The sequence below is a fragment of the Sinocyclocheilus anshuiensis genome, unplaced genomic scaffold, assembly GCF_001515605.1.
Source record: "Sinocyclocheilus anshuiensis isolate Anshui unplaced genomic scaffold, SAMN03320099.WGS_v1.1 scaffold664, whole genome shotgun sequence".
Classification (NCBI taxonomy): Eukaryota; Metazoa; Chordata; class Actinopteri; order Cypriniformes; family Cyprinidae; genus Sinocyclocheilus; species Sinocyclocheilus anshuiensis.
The window spans coordinates 382,178-398,947 of record NW_015554122.1 but is presented as its reverse complement, the minus strand read 5'-3'; the positions used below and the strand labels follow the sequence as shown (position 1 = coordinate 398,947).

At 37.8% G+C, this 16,770-nt stretch overlaps 1 protein-coding gene across 1 annotated transcript in view; it reads left to right on the top strand.

The window, feature by feature from the left end:
• tln1 (talin 1) overlaps positions 1-16,770 on the top strand; it is a 95,157-nt gene that overhangs the window by 34,314 nt on the left and 44,073 nt on the right. Inside the window, 13 exon segments of the mRNA XM_016462513.1 lie at positions 4,318-4,474; positions 9,319-9,416; positions 9,819-9,948; positions 10,461-10,613; positions 10,953-11,095; positions 11,500-11,627; positions 12,212-12,272; positions 12,380-12,484; positions 12,562-12,717; positions 14,145-14,246; positions 15,877-15,953; positions 16,052-16,232; positions 16,464-16,577. Of these exon segments, the coding sequence (XP_016317999.1) occupies positions 4,345-4,474; positions 9,319-9,416; positions 9,819-9,948; positions 10,461-10,613; positions 10,953-11,095; positions 11,500-11,627; positions 12,212-12,272; positions 12,380-12,484; positions 12,562-12,717; positions 14,145-14,246; positions 15,877-15,953; positions 16,052-16,232; positions 16,464-16,577 (1,578 nt within the window). The 5' untranslated portion in view covers positions 4,318-4,344.

The window sequence follows — 16,770 nt, the reverse complement described above, 5'->3', positions numbered from 1 at the left end:
CACACACACACACACACACACACACATGTTGTGTTTCCATGTTTTATGGGGACATTCCATAGGCGTAATGGTTTTTATACTGTACAAACTGTATTTTCTATTGCCCTACACCAACCCTACCCCTAAACCTACCCCTCACAGGAAACTTTGTGCATTTTTACTTTCTCAAAAAAACGAATTCTGTATGATTTATAAGCTTGTTTCCTCATGGGGACCTCAAAAATGTCCCCACAAGGTCAAAATTTACTAGTATTACTATCTTTGTGGGGACATTTGGTCCCCATAACGTGATAAATACCAGGTACACACACACACACACACACACACACACACACCTTCTTAGGAGTGTGTGTCCAATCTCTGCACAGCTTATAAACACAGCTGAGCTCAGCGCTGCTCATCACACTGGGATTCAGACTAGATTTGTGACAGTGTTCTTAGGTGAACCTTACAGGAAATGACGATCTGATATGCTCATATCTAGCAATACAGGACATAAAAGTGAATGGATGGATAAAAACAGTCTGTATGTTATGTGATGTACTGTAACCGTCACAATCAAACCAGGACTTTATAGGACTTCTCATTATTATGGCTCAACATGACAACATTTAGTGCTGCTTTAATTCATAAATGACTAAATTTGTGTAATTTTTGTCATATTTGCAGTAGGTGCTGGACCGAATACCATTTTTTGAGCTTCGAAGCTTCGGTAGTAATCAACACCGAATATTCGAAGCTTCGGAGGGAGGGGGCTGAACATATTCTTCTCTCTAATGAAGGCAGGAATCTCTGTGTGTCTGTCTGTCTGTTTGCATTTTTATTATGTCGAGAACCGTTCATCCAGTCGACTTCATGCGTGGCGGGTGTGTTGCTGCGGACCCAAGGGAGTGCAGTGTGGCATTTTGGTGCAATATGGACACGCCACACGTTCAGAATGAATTAACTTTTAATAAACTACAGAACCGAAGTGGCATGCCTCACGCGGGCAGGGCTTATATGCTCAGAGAAAGGACACTGCACTAGTGATACAAAACACACAGGTCTGTTAAGAGCAATTCTTTTAATAAGGTAACCTAACATTTTTCTAACAAACAAATCAACTCAAGTCTGCTTTATTGTCAATTCTTCCACATGTACAGCACATACACACAGAGAATTGAAATTGCGTTACTCTCAGACCCTTGGTGCATACAGATAACATTACCCTAACATTTTTCTAACAAACAAATCACTCCCAAATCAGAAATTAGCAGCACAGTAATTACTGACACTGTAAAGGGTAGGCTATTTAAATAAAAGAAGAACGAAAAATAAATGAACGAAGTTAATCGAACTATAATAAATAAAGAACACAGTAGCATAGACTAATTATTATTAGGCTGGGCTACTGTACGTTTTTTTATGACTGCCGGTACCGAATACTTACATTTTGGTACCGTGACAACACTATTGAGAACCGTTCATCCAATCGACTTCACGTGTGGCGGGTGTGTTGCAGCGGACCCAAGGGAGTGCAGTGTCGCATGTTGGTGCAATATGGACATGCGACACGTTCAGAATTAATAAACTTTTTAATAAGCTAACAGCGTGAGCCGGAAGCGGCGCACCTCACGCGGGCAGGGCTTATATGCTTCGAGAGCGGACACTGCACTAGTGATACAAAACACAGGTCTGTTAAGAGCAATACTTTTAATATAGACTATTATTAGACTGGGCTACTGTACGTTTTTTTTAATGACTGCCGTATTCGCAAGTATTTTCCAAGCAAATTAAGTGCACGTTTTTATCATGTGTAAAATTACTGATTAACATGGTGGATAAAAGCAGTTCGTTTATTTACACCAACAATATACTATAGGCGTACTTCTTACAGAACTCAGGTGATTTTACAAACTTGACATGCTGTTGTGGTAGACCAGTTTCAAATCGCATATTTGGCACACTGCCTTTGTCTTGTCCTCACTCAATTTAAAGTGCTCCCACACAGCTGAGGTCTTCTGCATTTTTGTCTTCTCTTCCAGATGAACTGAATCATGAGGTTCTCTCATGGGCGATTCATATTCAAGCGCGAATGAGAACCGTTTCGTGGGGGATGCCAGGTGTTCGAGAGAAAAAAAAAGAAGAATATTCGGATCTCAAAATTGAAAATCGAATGCCAACCCCCCGAACGAATAATCAAATATTCTGGTCCAGCCCTAATTTGCAGTGAACATCTACAAATAATCTACAAAATATAAAAAATGTACAAATATAATTTAGAGGTTATGCACCGATTTTTTTTTTTTAGAAACCAAAATTAAATGTTTCATTTATCCAAAAACCGAAACAGAAAATAAAGTTTATTTAATAATCAGTCAATGAATCAAATGTATTTAAGAATCAACTCAAAATTCAAATAAAAATGGAGCTGTATTAAAACATTTAAATTTCACATAAGGCCATTTTTATTTCTTGATTTTTGCTGAAGACATTTAACATGCAGCCTTGGGGGAATACTTGCTAATAATACTAAATCATGGTCATAAAAAATCAGTTACGACAAGAAACATTGATGAATATAATAAAATGCTGCAAAGGTATAATTTTATTTTATATTTTAGTTTCTGACCAGTGATTGGTTCCTGTTTTTATAGATTCTACTGCTACTGTGATGTTTGTCTCATTTCTTCTTTGCCATAACAGTAGTTTCTGTTTCTTCTGGCACCATATATTTTCTTCTTCCAATGATGGCTCATCCTCATCTCAACATAGTTCACATTTTCCAAAGAATGTGATATATTATACAGTAGCTCATATCCCATATTGCTGTTGTTCCATCTTTGCCAGCATTCCTCCGCTTCACTGAGGTGTTTTCCCATAGCTGGGTTAACAGTTTGGCTTTTTAAATATTTTTCTTATGTCTTTAAAACAATATTTGTCTTTTACATGGCATTGGCTTCATGTAGAGGACTCATACGCTTGTTTTCTCTCTCTGATGTGGATTTGGATTCTGATTTGGATACAGACTTGTTTTCTTGCAAACAGAGCAGAATTATTAGTGGTATTTACTTGTACGAGTTATGGTACTTGACTGCTGATTAAAATAGATCTTTACGTAAAAGTGAAAAAGGACTTACTTTGTTCCTTGTTTCTCTGATAAAATCTCAGAGTGAAATCCCCCTCTAACAGGCAAGTTCAGCCTCTCTGTGTCTTTTTCTCACGCATAATTGCATCAAGAACAGAAAAATGTGAGAAAACACACTATATTTTTATAGCAATGTATTAAACTTGTAAAAAAAGTAAGTATTTAGATACTATACAAAGCAGGATTAACTGTAACAGTTTTTTTATAGTTGTTTAGTGTTACTTTGACACTGTCCTGCAATCTGTTTCAAAATCCAGTTGCTCAATAGCTAAAGTTGCTCTGCCGCTGTATTGTATATGAACTAAACGTCTGTGATACTTTAAAGGTCCCCTGAAATGCTTAGAAACACGCAGCGTTACTCTGTGTTGACGTCATTTTAACTGAAACAGGAAGACAGGGCGGGACATATCAAGCAGCCCCGCCCATTTTTAAAATAGCCAATAGCGTTCGTTTATATCACAGCTTGTGCTAGAGCCGTTGAGCTCCGTAAAGCCGCATTTGACAGGGTATGCCAGCCACAATCTCATCCATATTGCTATAAAATATAGCATTCTGTGTAGAATTCAAATAGCTCCGATACATTTTGTGGTGTGCGCCGACTCGCTCATGTGATCCGCTCCGTGCTATCGTGTCTCTGGACCGGAGCAGAGTGTGTGTGCGGTGGTTAGCGTGACACAGCGCCAAACCAGACTTCTTTTTTTCCTCAATGGAAAGCATATTTACACTGTTTGAATCATTCCCTGTCCCCTATATAGTGCACTACGTGCCATTCACTGTACAGAAAATACTAATTCTGTGGACAAGTGACCGATTTCAGCCGCGGCTTCAGCGTCTATTTTATAGTGTAGGGGTAGTGTATGGCTTCGGATTCTAGAGAGCATTTGATTGGACAGAAAGTTTGATGAGAAGCTGAAGTACGATGTGACGTCAAAAAAATCGTTGAGCCGTTTGGCGGAAGTGAGGAACTGCAAGCTTTGAATGCTTATATCTTCTAAATGCGAATTTTGTCACTGTTTTGGAGCACACTGCCTTATAGATAACCTTAAGACTAACATATTGATACTAACACCCAAAAAACTTTAATTTTGATATCATGGGGACTTTAAGAAGTGAACATTAGACAAGTCTAAATCATCGATAATGTCATCCTGAAATGAGTGTTGAGAGTTTGTGTGGTGTGTGTTTTGCAGGAGTAGCAGTGTCCCGCAGTGTCAGTCATGGTGGCACTGTCGCTGAAGATCGGGGTGGGCAATGTGGTGAAGACCATGCAGTTCGAGCCCTCCACCGTGGTGTACGACGCCTGTCGAATCATCAGGGAGAGAGTCCCAGAAGCACAGCTCGGCCAGCGTGAGTCCACCAGCAGACACTCACAACCCTGAAAAGTGCTCAGATACAGACAGAATCTCACATGCATTGGAAGTTTTCATGTGAATGGCAATGCTATTAAGCATTTGATGGGTGAAATGTTCACAGCTCTTGTTAGATTGAACAACTGTAAACTTTAAAGCACAATTAAAAACATCATTTTTCCACATAATCAAATGAACCCATTTAATCCCAAATTTTTCTCAGACATAAAAATATCGAAATGATGTGTCATTAGTTACCCCTTGAAATAATCAATAATTATTTTTCAAATTTTTATGTAAAAGTGTGTGTTTTATATGGTTGGTCACAATTGTGACCGGTGGGATGTGTATATAGCTCAGCCCAGATATTAACACACTGTTTAAACTGTTTTATCACATTCTATGGTTACTATTATACATAAAAACTCTTATACAACACTGAATAGATAAAAAATAAAAATAGTTATTATCCCAGCGGTCACTATTGTTGCCATCAAAATGTTTACTCGTTCTATGACCACACTCAACAAAACTGAATAATTAAAAACACATACATTAATAATAGACACCTTAAAGATAACGTGTACCAAAACTCTTTGTAATATCTTTGTTAACATACTTTATTAACCTTTTGTTTTGGAGCTTTGATGCTCATCATATCATGGTTCAAACAGGAAGTAAACTGCTCTGGTCATGTGACAGTTTGCACTAACCATGTGACACTGCACATATTTAATTGAGACCCTTCATTTTTTCCATATTTGCAGAAAATGCACTAAAACAGTAACATTTTTAGAGCTTTATAAATGAAAACCTTCTTTATGGTCACTATTATGACCGATGGGATTAAATGGGTTGATAAAAAATAATTGATTTTAACGGTAATAAAAATACATACTCGGTGACTGGTACAATTTTTGTCAGAGAATATACTTGTTTGATCACAGTTTGGACATTGGTTTCCTTTAAAGGTCCCATGACATGCTGCTTTTTGGATGCTTTTATATAGGCCTAAGTGGTCCCTAGTACTGTATCTGAAGTCTCTTTCCCGAAATTCAGCCTTGGTGCAGAATTTCAGCCACTACGAGCCAGTCCCACAATGAGCTTTCCTTAGGACGTGCCATTTCTGTGTCTGTAGCTTTAAATGCTAATGAGGAGGAGAGAGGTGGGGCAACTGCCATGCTTCGCTCGTTTGCAAGCCATGATGTCTCTCGAGGAAAAAAAAATATTGCGCTCACCTCGCACGGTAGTAGCTCATTTTCTCATGGGCGGGCCAAATTCTCTGGGCGGGCAAAGCAGAGAAAGGGGAGGTAACCTTTCCCCGTATGACGACATAAAGGGAAGATTCCAGATTGGGCCATCTGAGCTTTCATTTTCTCAAAGGCAAAGCAGGATACCCAGGGCTCGGTTTACACCTGTCGCCATTTCTAGCCACTGGGGGACCATAGGCAGGCTAGGGGAACTCATATTAATGTTAAAAAACCTCATAAAGTGAAATTTTCATGCCATGGGACCTTTAAGTGATTTTCAAGATCTGCAATAAATTACCCATTGTCCCTTTTATTATGGCTATTAATGTCATGCAGTTTAACAACGTCGTTTGCACTGCACTCTTGCGTTACTTGATCTTTTTATTTTGGTGCGTCAATCTGTCGAGTTACTTGGTATAGGAAATTATGATCCGCACTCACGAGAACAATCTTCTTTTTTCTTTTATTTTACATTCATTACTGATGGGAAAAGACACAAACGTTTCGGCTCAAAGCCTTCCTCAGTATTAATGTCATGCAAAAATGATATTCAATCTCCAATTAAGCAATTTTAATATTGTACAGAATGCAAGTACCTGAGAAAATCGTTGAGCTGAATCCACCGTCGCTCATCGCATATCACCATCAAAAACTGATTAACTTGGAAAAGATTACTTTCATCACATGCTGTGCCGTCGTGTCACATCTGATGTTAGACTGGATAACGTGATATCTGTTGGGGTTTTTTGTATTAGTTGTATTGCACATACAGTGGGTACGGAAAGTATTCAGACCCCCTTAACCTCATGATTCTCATTTGCTCTGACATGCACTGTGAGCTGTAAGGTCTTATATAGACAGGTGTGTGGCTTTCCTAATCAAGTCCAATCAGTATAATCAAACACAGCTGGACTCAAATGAAGGTGTAGAACCATCTCAAGGATGATCAGAAGAAATGTACAGCACCTGAGTTAAATATATGTGTCACAGCAAAGGGTCTGAATACTTAGGACCATGTGATATTTCAGTTTTTCTTTTTTAATAAATCTGCAAAAATGTCAACAATTCTGTGTTTTTCTGTCAATATGGGGTGCTGTGTGTACATTAATGAGGAAAAAAAATTAACTTAAATGATTTTAGCAAATGGCTGCAATATAACAAAGAGTGAAAAATTTAAGGGGGTCTGAATACTTTCCGTACCCACTGTAAATTTTGGCTTTAAATCAGATCAGTAAAAAACAATTTGTCATTCACTGTTAATCTTCCTCTCTCTTACATGGCTCAAAAAAAGATCTTTATCCATATAAATTATCCATTGTTCCTTTCATCATGGCTATTCATGTCATGCAAAAATGATACTCAATCTCCAATTAAACCATTGTAATATTGTACAGAATGCACAAGTACCTGAGAAAATCCACCGTCACTCGTCACGTAGCACCATCACGGCTCGTTATGACAAAAACTGATTAACTTGGAAATAGGGATGTTCATTTCGGTTATTTTTCCTAACCGACAACAGACGCTCGTTTACCGATTGTTAACCGTTAACCGACAAGATTATTTTAAATTAGAAAATATTTTGATAAATTACTGAAAAAAATAAAGAATTAAATGACTTTTTAAACCGTTTTACTGATTGTATTAATCGGTCAAAATTCTTACAGTCAGTTAACCGGTTAAACGGTTAAAATGAACATCCCTACTTGGAAAAGATAACTTTCATCACATGCATCACATCTGATAACGTGCTATCCATAGAAGTTTTTTGGTATTAGTTATATTGCACATAAATACATTTTGGCTTTAAGTCAGATCAGTAAAAAAACAATTTGTCATTCACTGTTAATCTTCCTCTCTCCCACATCTAATAACTTCTCCCACATTTCATAAAAACTTCTCAATACATAGCCTACAGCTGTCACACTAGTAAAATTCTCCATATTTGGCTAAAATCCCAGCATAATATCTCTGATTTTGGTTTCCTTTTTAGTGTTTGTTCCACCCAAATTATCTTCCTTCCAAAGAGGGAAGAGAAAAAAATACCAGAGAAGCCTAAACATGCCTCAGAAATCCAGTGTAAATCTAGTTTGTGCTGCCTGTATCAGGGTGCGGCTGGGTCCCAGCTGTTATGTAATAGTCCTCAGTACTGCTCTGCATACTTGTCTCAACCTGTGAGTCATTTGTGTCATTGATGGACTGCTTTCGTCCAAACTCAACAGCTTATGTAGAATGTGTAGCAGTGTTGCCACATTACATTTGGAGGACACTATCTAATCCCTTAGAGGAAAAAGCTAAAATTCTTTCTTGGCATCACCAATGAAAATTATAGTAAAAGTGTTTACGTAAACTGAGCAGTAATCTGTGCCCAATTTTAAGTAAAACAATTCCTAACTTTACCTAATCACTTAAGGAAGAAAATCAAAGTTTTTGGAGCCCAAACACTGTCTCATGAAACTTGTTGCATTTTGGCAACAAGAGCTGTTTTTTTTTTTTTTCTAATCCAAAACATCGGCTCAACGATAAGTTACTGTTTTCATTGTTTTTGTACCTTTGTTTTCTAATAAATAAGGTTGTTATGACCATAACGTAGACAATTTCACAGTTCTCGATTCCCATTTTGATACCACAGCAAAAACTACTGGTTCAAACATTATTAAAGACAAGTAAACAGTAATAAAATAACAACAAATAAGAGTTTCAAGAAGGTAACTCAAAAACAGTAAGTAGCTCAAATAATTACAATAAAACAAAGATTCGAATAAAGTAAACATTTGGGGTGCGTGCACACAGAAAACAGCCTATCAGACAGCGGGCGAATACTGAATTGAGTTTTTTTTTCCACATCTTCATGTGTTATTCTTTAAAGTTACAGCTAACAATTCATATAATTCCGTATAATTCAATATAATTCCAACTCAAATTACTCCAAGGCTGTCTATTCATTTATTTTTTAAAGACAAAAGGGTCATTTCCAATTTACTCATTCACAGTGGAAGTGGATGATGATTTATATTGCCAACTTTCATAAAGGCCAAAAAAATTAAAAAGAACCATAAGGGGACATTCACACAGAATGTGCTGTTTTGCCATTGTTTTTCAATCTAAACTTGCGCTAGACAGATATTTTTGAGTGATGCACTCGCATCTTGTGTCTTTTGCAGCACTTGTCACGATGGTCTGAAAATGTGACGATCCAAGTTAAAAGTAGCTCATCTTTTAAAAACACATCTCTAGACCTTGCGTTTTATTTTCATTCCACTGATTTGCATCACACTTTTTTTAAACGCAAAAATATGCTCTGTGTGAATGGCCCCTAAAACAATAAGCTGCACATAAACTACATTAGTTCTGCTGTGTATTTTGAATTGTTTTGTTCAATCAGAATGATAAGCAATAATAGCTGTTTTTCCTCAACTGTAAGTCGCTTTAGATAAAAGCGTCTGCCAAATGAATAAATGTAAATAAGCATTAGGAATAATGTATTTTTAAAAATCAGGAAATGATGGGAAATGCACCTTCTGATTTTGACAGTCTTATTAGGTTGTAAAACGCAATCTGACCACTCACTAACTCTTCTGTCTTCTTGCAGCCAGTGACTATGGCCTGTTCCTGTCAGATGAGGACCCAAAGAAAGGCATTTGGCTAGAAGCAGGCAAAGCACTGGACTACTACATGCTGAGAAATGGAGTGAGTCTAGAATATTTCAAATAAAACGAAGTAATGGTGAAGTAATTCAAGAAAAATATCAAATAGAATAATGCTCATTGTGAGTGCAGTCTCTATAAAATGTTTCCTTGTCTAGTAATCAGAAATGAGTGGGGGAAAAAAATAAAATCAAAGCTGTGGAATTTATGGCCATTGTTTCTATATTTGCATTGGGATTGACTTGAGGAAAATTAACTTTTTTTTTTTATTTGACAGATGCTCCAAAGTAATTTACAGTTACATTTTATCAGTCAGTACACTGGCAATCAACGGTTGAACCTGATATTTCAAATATTTCAAACATATTTAAGATACAGTAGACAACACTAGTGTATATAATATGGGTTTTATAAAGGATATTTCATAAGAACATGTATTTGTTAGGACACACTGGAGTACAAAAAGAAACAGAGACCCCTGAAAATCCGCATGTTGGATGGAACTGTTAAAACAGTCATGGTGGATGACTCAAAAATCGTCAGTGACATGCTAATGACCATCTGTGCCAGAATAGGTAAGTTAGTGTCCATATTAGGAGTGAAACTCCATTCTGCCTGCTTTTTAGTAATTTCTAGGCCTGATCTCTCCTGGTTTATATTATACATGGATAACAGGTCTTACCAAGTCGGCTGGATTATCTCACTGTACTCACTGAGTGCTCTCACCACTGAGGTACCACAGGGTTCAGTGATTGGACCGCTGTTTTTCTCTATCTACACCATATCACATAGGATAGTCATCCAGTCACATGGGCCCTGTTTTCACTTGGTATTAAGATATTTTTTGGTGATCCAATAAGAAGTGGTTGGTGCTAAATATAGGTGGAAACCGCGTCTAAAACATTTGTGATCAGAACTAAAGCTACATTTGGATGTAGTCAGTGAGGCTTAAGATTATTAATGGAGGTCTGCAACAACACTTAATTTAGGTCTGTAAAATTATGTTTAGAGGTTTAATTGAACTGTTATGACCCCTGAGAAGCAGTTTGAATGCAATGAGAGAGTAAAAACACTTTTTGTTTCTCAGGCATCACAAACTATGACGAGTATTCGCTGGTGCGTGACGTGGGAGAGGAAAAGAAAGAAGAGACCACGGGAACACTGAAAAGAGACAAGACCCTCCTGAGGGATGACAAAAAAATGGAGAAACTCAAACAGAAACTTCACACAGATGATGAGTGTATGTCGCATCCTGCTTACCATGAATAAAACAAATATTGATGCATATTATTTTGTTGTTTTAGCAGTTCTTCAAAACAATACATACAGTATATTCTCAACCTGTTCACTGTAAGGAAGTATGGGAATTTCATAGTGACCAAATGTATATTCTCATGTATATTCTCTAGATTCTTGTTGACTGAATTTCTTTACTGTGCGCTCTGACTAATCCATTAAAAAATACATATAATTACATTTTTGGTTTTGCAAAGAAATTCTAAGGTTTTTAAGATGGATGATTTTGGAATCTAGCTGAATTTACTGATGTCAAAGCTGCTGTATTTTACCGTATTTTCAGTGAATTGGTTGGATCATGGGCGGATGCTGCGAGAGCAGGGTGTCGAGGAGTCTGAGATGCTGCTTCTCAGGAGAAAGTTCTTCTACTCGGACCAGAATGTGGATTCCAGGGACCCAGTACAGCTCAACCTGCTCTATGTGCAGGTGAACACCACTGAACATCACCTTCACATCATAATCATGTCCTTACGTCATTCGTAAACTGAATGATATCTATACACAGTGTTGGAAGGAAATTAACGAAAGCTTGTTTCTCTTTGGATCAAAGTCTTTTTCATGTAAATTTTGAGGGTTTTTGTCCTTAGTGACAGGGCATTCTGTCAACTACCTGGTTTCTATTTCTGTGGCATTGTACTGGGGAAGCCACGCTCATTTTGAAATCTCATTGGTCTAAAAATCACACTCTACATATGTTAAACATCAAATATGGTCTGATTGGCTGTAACTGTGATGCTTTGTGCATCTTTTTCACTTCTGGTGTAGACAGACAAATTACTTCTTGCTAGAAACGTATCATGCAGTGTCTGCAAATCTTTTGTGTATCCCAGGCCCGTGATGACATCCTGAACGGCTCCCACCCTGTCTCCTTTGATAAGGCCTGTGAGTTTGCCGGATACCAGTGCCAGATCCAGTTCGGAGACCACAATGAGTCTAAACACAAACCTGGATTCCTTGAGTGAGCTCAGCGCATTTCTGTTTCTCCTTACAACCTGAATCTGTGTAATGTACTGGTTTAGTTGCATAGAAACTTTTTATTTGGGTTGTTAATATATGAAAACATTTAATCACCTAAATGTTTGGTGGTTAATGCCATCAGAGCCTTCAAAACCAACAAATCCTGCATTTCTCAAACTGCATGAGAACAGAAACAGAACTTAAAATAACAACGTGTTTACATGTACATCCATGGTTACGTTTACTATTAGGATTGAGGAAGAGAAAATGACTCTTTCAGCTTGATCAATCAGTTCTCAAAATATTGAAATATTTGCATAAATTCATTCTACTTTTTTACTTTTTCCTCATCGTATGATCACAAACAGTTTGTTTTAATTAAAATAGTTTGGCCATCATCTTTGTTAACATTTTCATCAGTAACATCGTTGCGATGACGAGATTACCAGTGTTTTTATGAATGACAGCATTTCATTTGTTCCCAGCACAAGCTACTGCTAAAATCACCAGCCCAGATTGCTTTAATTCTCAAAACATTCATTAAAAGAAATCACTTAATTCTTGCTTCCTGTCTTTCTCATCCAGTTTGAAAGAATTCTTGCCCAAAGAGTACATCAAGAACAAGGGCGAGAAAAGGATCTTCCAGGTGAGGTTATGCAGGTTATGTGTAATTCATTATTTTTCATACCCATGTTAGGCACAGCACGATGCGCTATATGAATCACAATTTAATGATAGACCCTTCTATTTAAGGCACACAAAAACTGCCAAAACATGACAGAGATTGAGGCCAAAGTCAGCTACGTAAAACTAGCCAGATCTCTGAAAACCTATGGAGTGTCCTTCTTCTTAGTCAAGGTAACGATCTCATACGATATCTGAGCTCTAATATTAATGCTTTCTTGTGTTAATGCTAATGTTTATTCTCTTCACAGGAAAAAATGAAAGGAAAGAATAAGCTTGTTCCGCGTTTGTTGGGCATCACTAAAGAGTGTGTGATGAGAGTGGATGAGAAGACCAAAGAGGTGATTCAGGAGTGGAGTCTGACCAACATCAAACGCTGGGCCGCTTCTCCCAAGAGCTTCACGCTGGTACCAGCACACTCCTCTAAACACACACGCTGTGTTCTGATAAGAACTCACACTTGAACTGAAATGGCTCTGTGATTATGATGTGTGCTAAGGGTGGAATAGGTTGTGTCACAGTTCTGTTTCCGTCTGTCTGTGTTGCATATCGTGTTTCTGTGTCACAGTGCCTTTCCGGTTCGATTTGGTAAATACTTGGTGGTTTGTTTAACCTCTTTAGGGATTGTATCAAAGTATCAAAAAGTCCTGAAAGAAATCATAAAAATTGTTCTGAAGTCTTTAGAACGACATGAGTAAACCGCTTCACCCCTAGCACATACGTTTGTTTTTCGAGCTAGCCTTTGTGCAGAACGTGCTGTCCTGTAATAGTTTTGTGATGTTCCTTTGGCAGTGAGTTTATTATTATTACGTTGACTTTACTTAATGTTTTCCTTGTGATTCAGATCAGTGTCCACAGGAAGTTTGATTCACATTATTTTTTAGCTCTGACATCAAGGGCACAATTATACAAGAAACTCTTGTGATTTGTGAAGTTTGTGCATCTGACGTCGGTTGCACTTTATTTAGAAACTGAAAAGAACAGATCATCCTCTAACAGATTTTAAAACTTTTGTCAGCTGACCCCCTTTGAACTGAATTATTTACTGTTAATATTTCAATAATTTAACAACACATTTGCATGTTTATAGTTCTCTGATGCCAACATAAACAGGTTATATATCTTGTGTTTTTAGGAAGTGATTTATTTCGATTTTTGATTGTATGTTTTTATGATTTAATTCAGTATTAGCTTTGCATCACCTGACAAACCTCCTGCAGTTCCTTCAACTAGAACCCCAGTTTGGGGAACTAATAATGCCCGATAATATTTTCAGACACATACAGGAATGTTAAAGCCCGATGTGCTACGACAGACCTTTAAGCAGTTCCTGTTTCATGTAATAGACAAAGCTGAAGCAGTAATCAATGCTGAACACTGGATCCAGGGAGAGAGATTGTTTATGTTTCATGAAGCGCAGCAGTAATTCAGTATTTAGACTCTGCTTGCAGACTTATTGATCACATTAAGGCAATATCATTTCAATAATTACTAGACAGTTGTTTCCATCTGTCAATACACACTCAGTCACACTCAATGCATTTTGCATGTTTTTTTCTTGCTGCACAGATTTCTCAAACCTTTGTGAATTAGGGTGGATCTATTCCATCCCTGCTTTGTAATTGCACCATGAATATTTTCTAAACCTGAGACGATATTTGCTCATTTTATACAGCCTAATGTATGAATTCACTGCTTCACTATTAACTTTAAATTACTTAATCATCCAAACAGTTGTTTTACTATTCAGTGTTTTATAGTTTGCCGTATTATTTACTCTGTTGTTATTTTTGTTGCCCTCTTAAGTGTCATGTGTTTAATCTTTCTTCTTCAGGACTTTGGAGACTATCAGGATGGTTACTACTCAGTTCAGACCACCGAAGGAGAGCAGATCGCACAACTCATCGCTGGTTACATCGACATCATTCTCAAGAAGGTAACATGCCGTGACCAGTCTGATTGTTAAAACTGAATAAATCATGTGAAGCCTGACAGTTATTTTTGATTTCACGTATTTATTGGACTCTCAAGACTAGAAGGGTGACTGAGTTTACTGAGCCTCTGATGCATAATACACACAAAACTAAAAACTGGCTGTCATTACGCAACTTCTAGGAGTAAGAGCACATAGGATTATGTACAAGTTTACACAGTACCAGGTTAATACAAGTGCTTTTGAGGAAAAACTGTTCACTGGATGTGGAAAAGTTCTCCATGTTTGCTGCATCCTATCTTTGAAATATGTTCAGACATTTCTTTGATTATTTATTTTGTGCGTCCAGAAAGTGTACGTTTTTCTTCAGTGTTTTGGTGTTTTCTCATACAACCATTTGCAGAGACTGATCCATTGTTATTGACGGACTATTATTAACTATTTTAACTCCTTAAGAAATCCCTTAGTGATAACCCCTTCTAAAGGGGTTATTCACGTCAAGTCAATTTTATTTGTCTATAGTGCTTTTCACAATACACATTTTCAAAGCAGCTTCACAGAAAGTCATGATGCTAATATTTATAACATCTTAATTATAATCTTCGTGCCTTAGAGTTGTGTAAAATAGTTACATGTGACGATACAGGCGATCAATGTTTAGAGGCTTGCTATATATTATATAGTATATATCGGCCTGCGTGAGTGTATGTGCAGATAAAGTTGGATATAATATATATCTAACTTTATATATAGAGCTATGTGATAATACATTTTGTTATGATAGAAACAATCACGCAGCCGAGATTTGCAATGTAGTATGCGTTATGTAAGTGTACTGTATGTATGCAGGTAAAGTAGTATGTACTATATATCCAGCTTTTAAAATATTGCTGGGTGGGGATGATATAGTTTACATTTTTCAATGATATAAGAATCAAGCATTTGAGATACGCTTAAAGTGAGCATATGTGCATGTATCAGGGTAAAGTTGGATATACTTATAGTAGTTGTTTCATTTGTTATCAGTTATTAATTTGTTAATTAATTGAGTTATTAACTTGTTATGTGCTGATATTGAGAATTATGAAACACTGCAACTGGCCACTGCCCAAACAAACGGTGCTACATTGATTTACATGTCTCTGCCTGTCTAAGAATGCATTTCCTAGACAGAATTAGCTGCATTGTGGACCAGACTTTATGCTGTTACAAAGGTTTGGCTGTGCGACTCTTCTGCTGATTACACATAATCACACATTATCTGCTGCTGCAGGCATTCCTAATGGCTCTTTTGAAAACGCAGGGATTTTGCAATGGGCCTTTCATTAGCAACACTCCCTTCATAACCATCAAGCTGCTAGTTTCACAATAGTCCTGTGGCCAGAGAGGTCAGTCTGTAGATGTTGATAAGTTCAGTTATTAAGCAGATCTTTTTCTTGTCATACCAGTCTCATTTGTAATGGTTGTGTAATGCATCCATGTGAAATTGCTGCTGCTGGTTCTCCGCAGTGTGAGGAATTCCTCAACAAACCTTCATGTTTGACCAGTCTAGAGAAACCTGCTCTGGCAACAAAGTGCTTCTCACAAGTATCTTTCCCTAACTCGCTGCGTCTGAAAACCCCTTTATCTGCAGAAAAAGAGCAAAGATCACTTCGGCCTGGAGGGCGATGAGGAATCAACCATGTTGGAGGACTCCGTGTCTCCCAATAAGTGAGCCTCTTTTCATAGTTCAGTAAAATGACATATGGCACACAAGTCTCAGTCATGGCATTAGGTCTGATGGTAACCTGTGATGTATCATGCTCCAGGTCAACAGTTCTCCAGCAGCAGTTTAATAAGGTCGGGAAGGTGGAGACGGGCTCTGTCGCTCTGCCGGCCATCATCCGCTCTGGTGCCGGAGGTCCGGAGAGCTTCCAGATGGGCTCCATGCCACAGGCCAAACAGCACATCACCAGCAGACAGATGCACCGAGGACACATGCCCCCTCTGGTCAGATATGCACATGCACAAACATACAGCGGGTGGATAAGATACCACAAATACCATGTACAGGGCGTATAGGGTTGAATGTGCTCTGAAGGATGGGCTCTGCTCTTGATATGAATATGAGACGTGTCTGTTGGTGTAATTGTGATCACTCTGCCTGTTTTGTCTGAATGGTGTTCGGCGCTGTTTGTTTGGGCTGTGCAGTGAGGTGTCTGTGTTCTCTCTATCTGGCAGATATCAGCTCAGCAGGCTTTGACTGGCACCATTAACTCCAGTATGCAAGCGGTGCAGGCAGTTCAGGCCTCTCTCGTTGAGTTTGATGCCCTGCCTCCACTGGGCACTGATGCGGTGAGATGCATTATTCATATACCTCTATATATATCTTTTAATGTCTCAGTCACTTTTATAATTTGCAATAGTTGTATTTAACCCTAGTGTTCTGTTTGGGTTATTTTTGACCCAGGCGAAAAATAAAATCTGTGAAAAAATATTCCTAATCTTACTTGCTTGCTTATTTATTTATTTTCTTTTTTTTCAGATG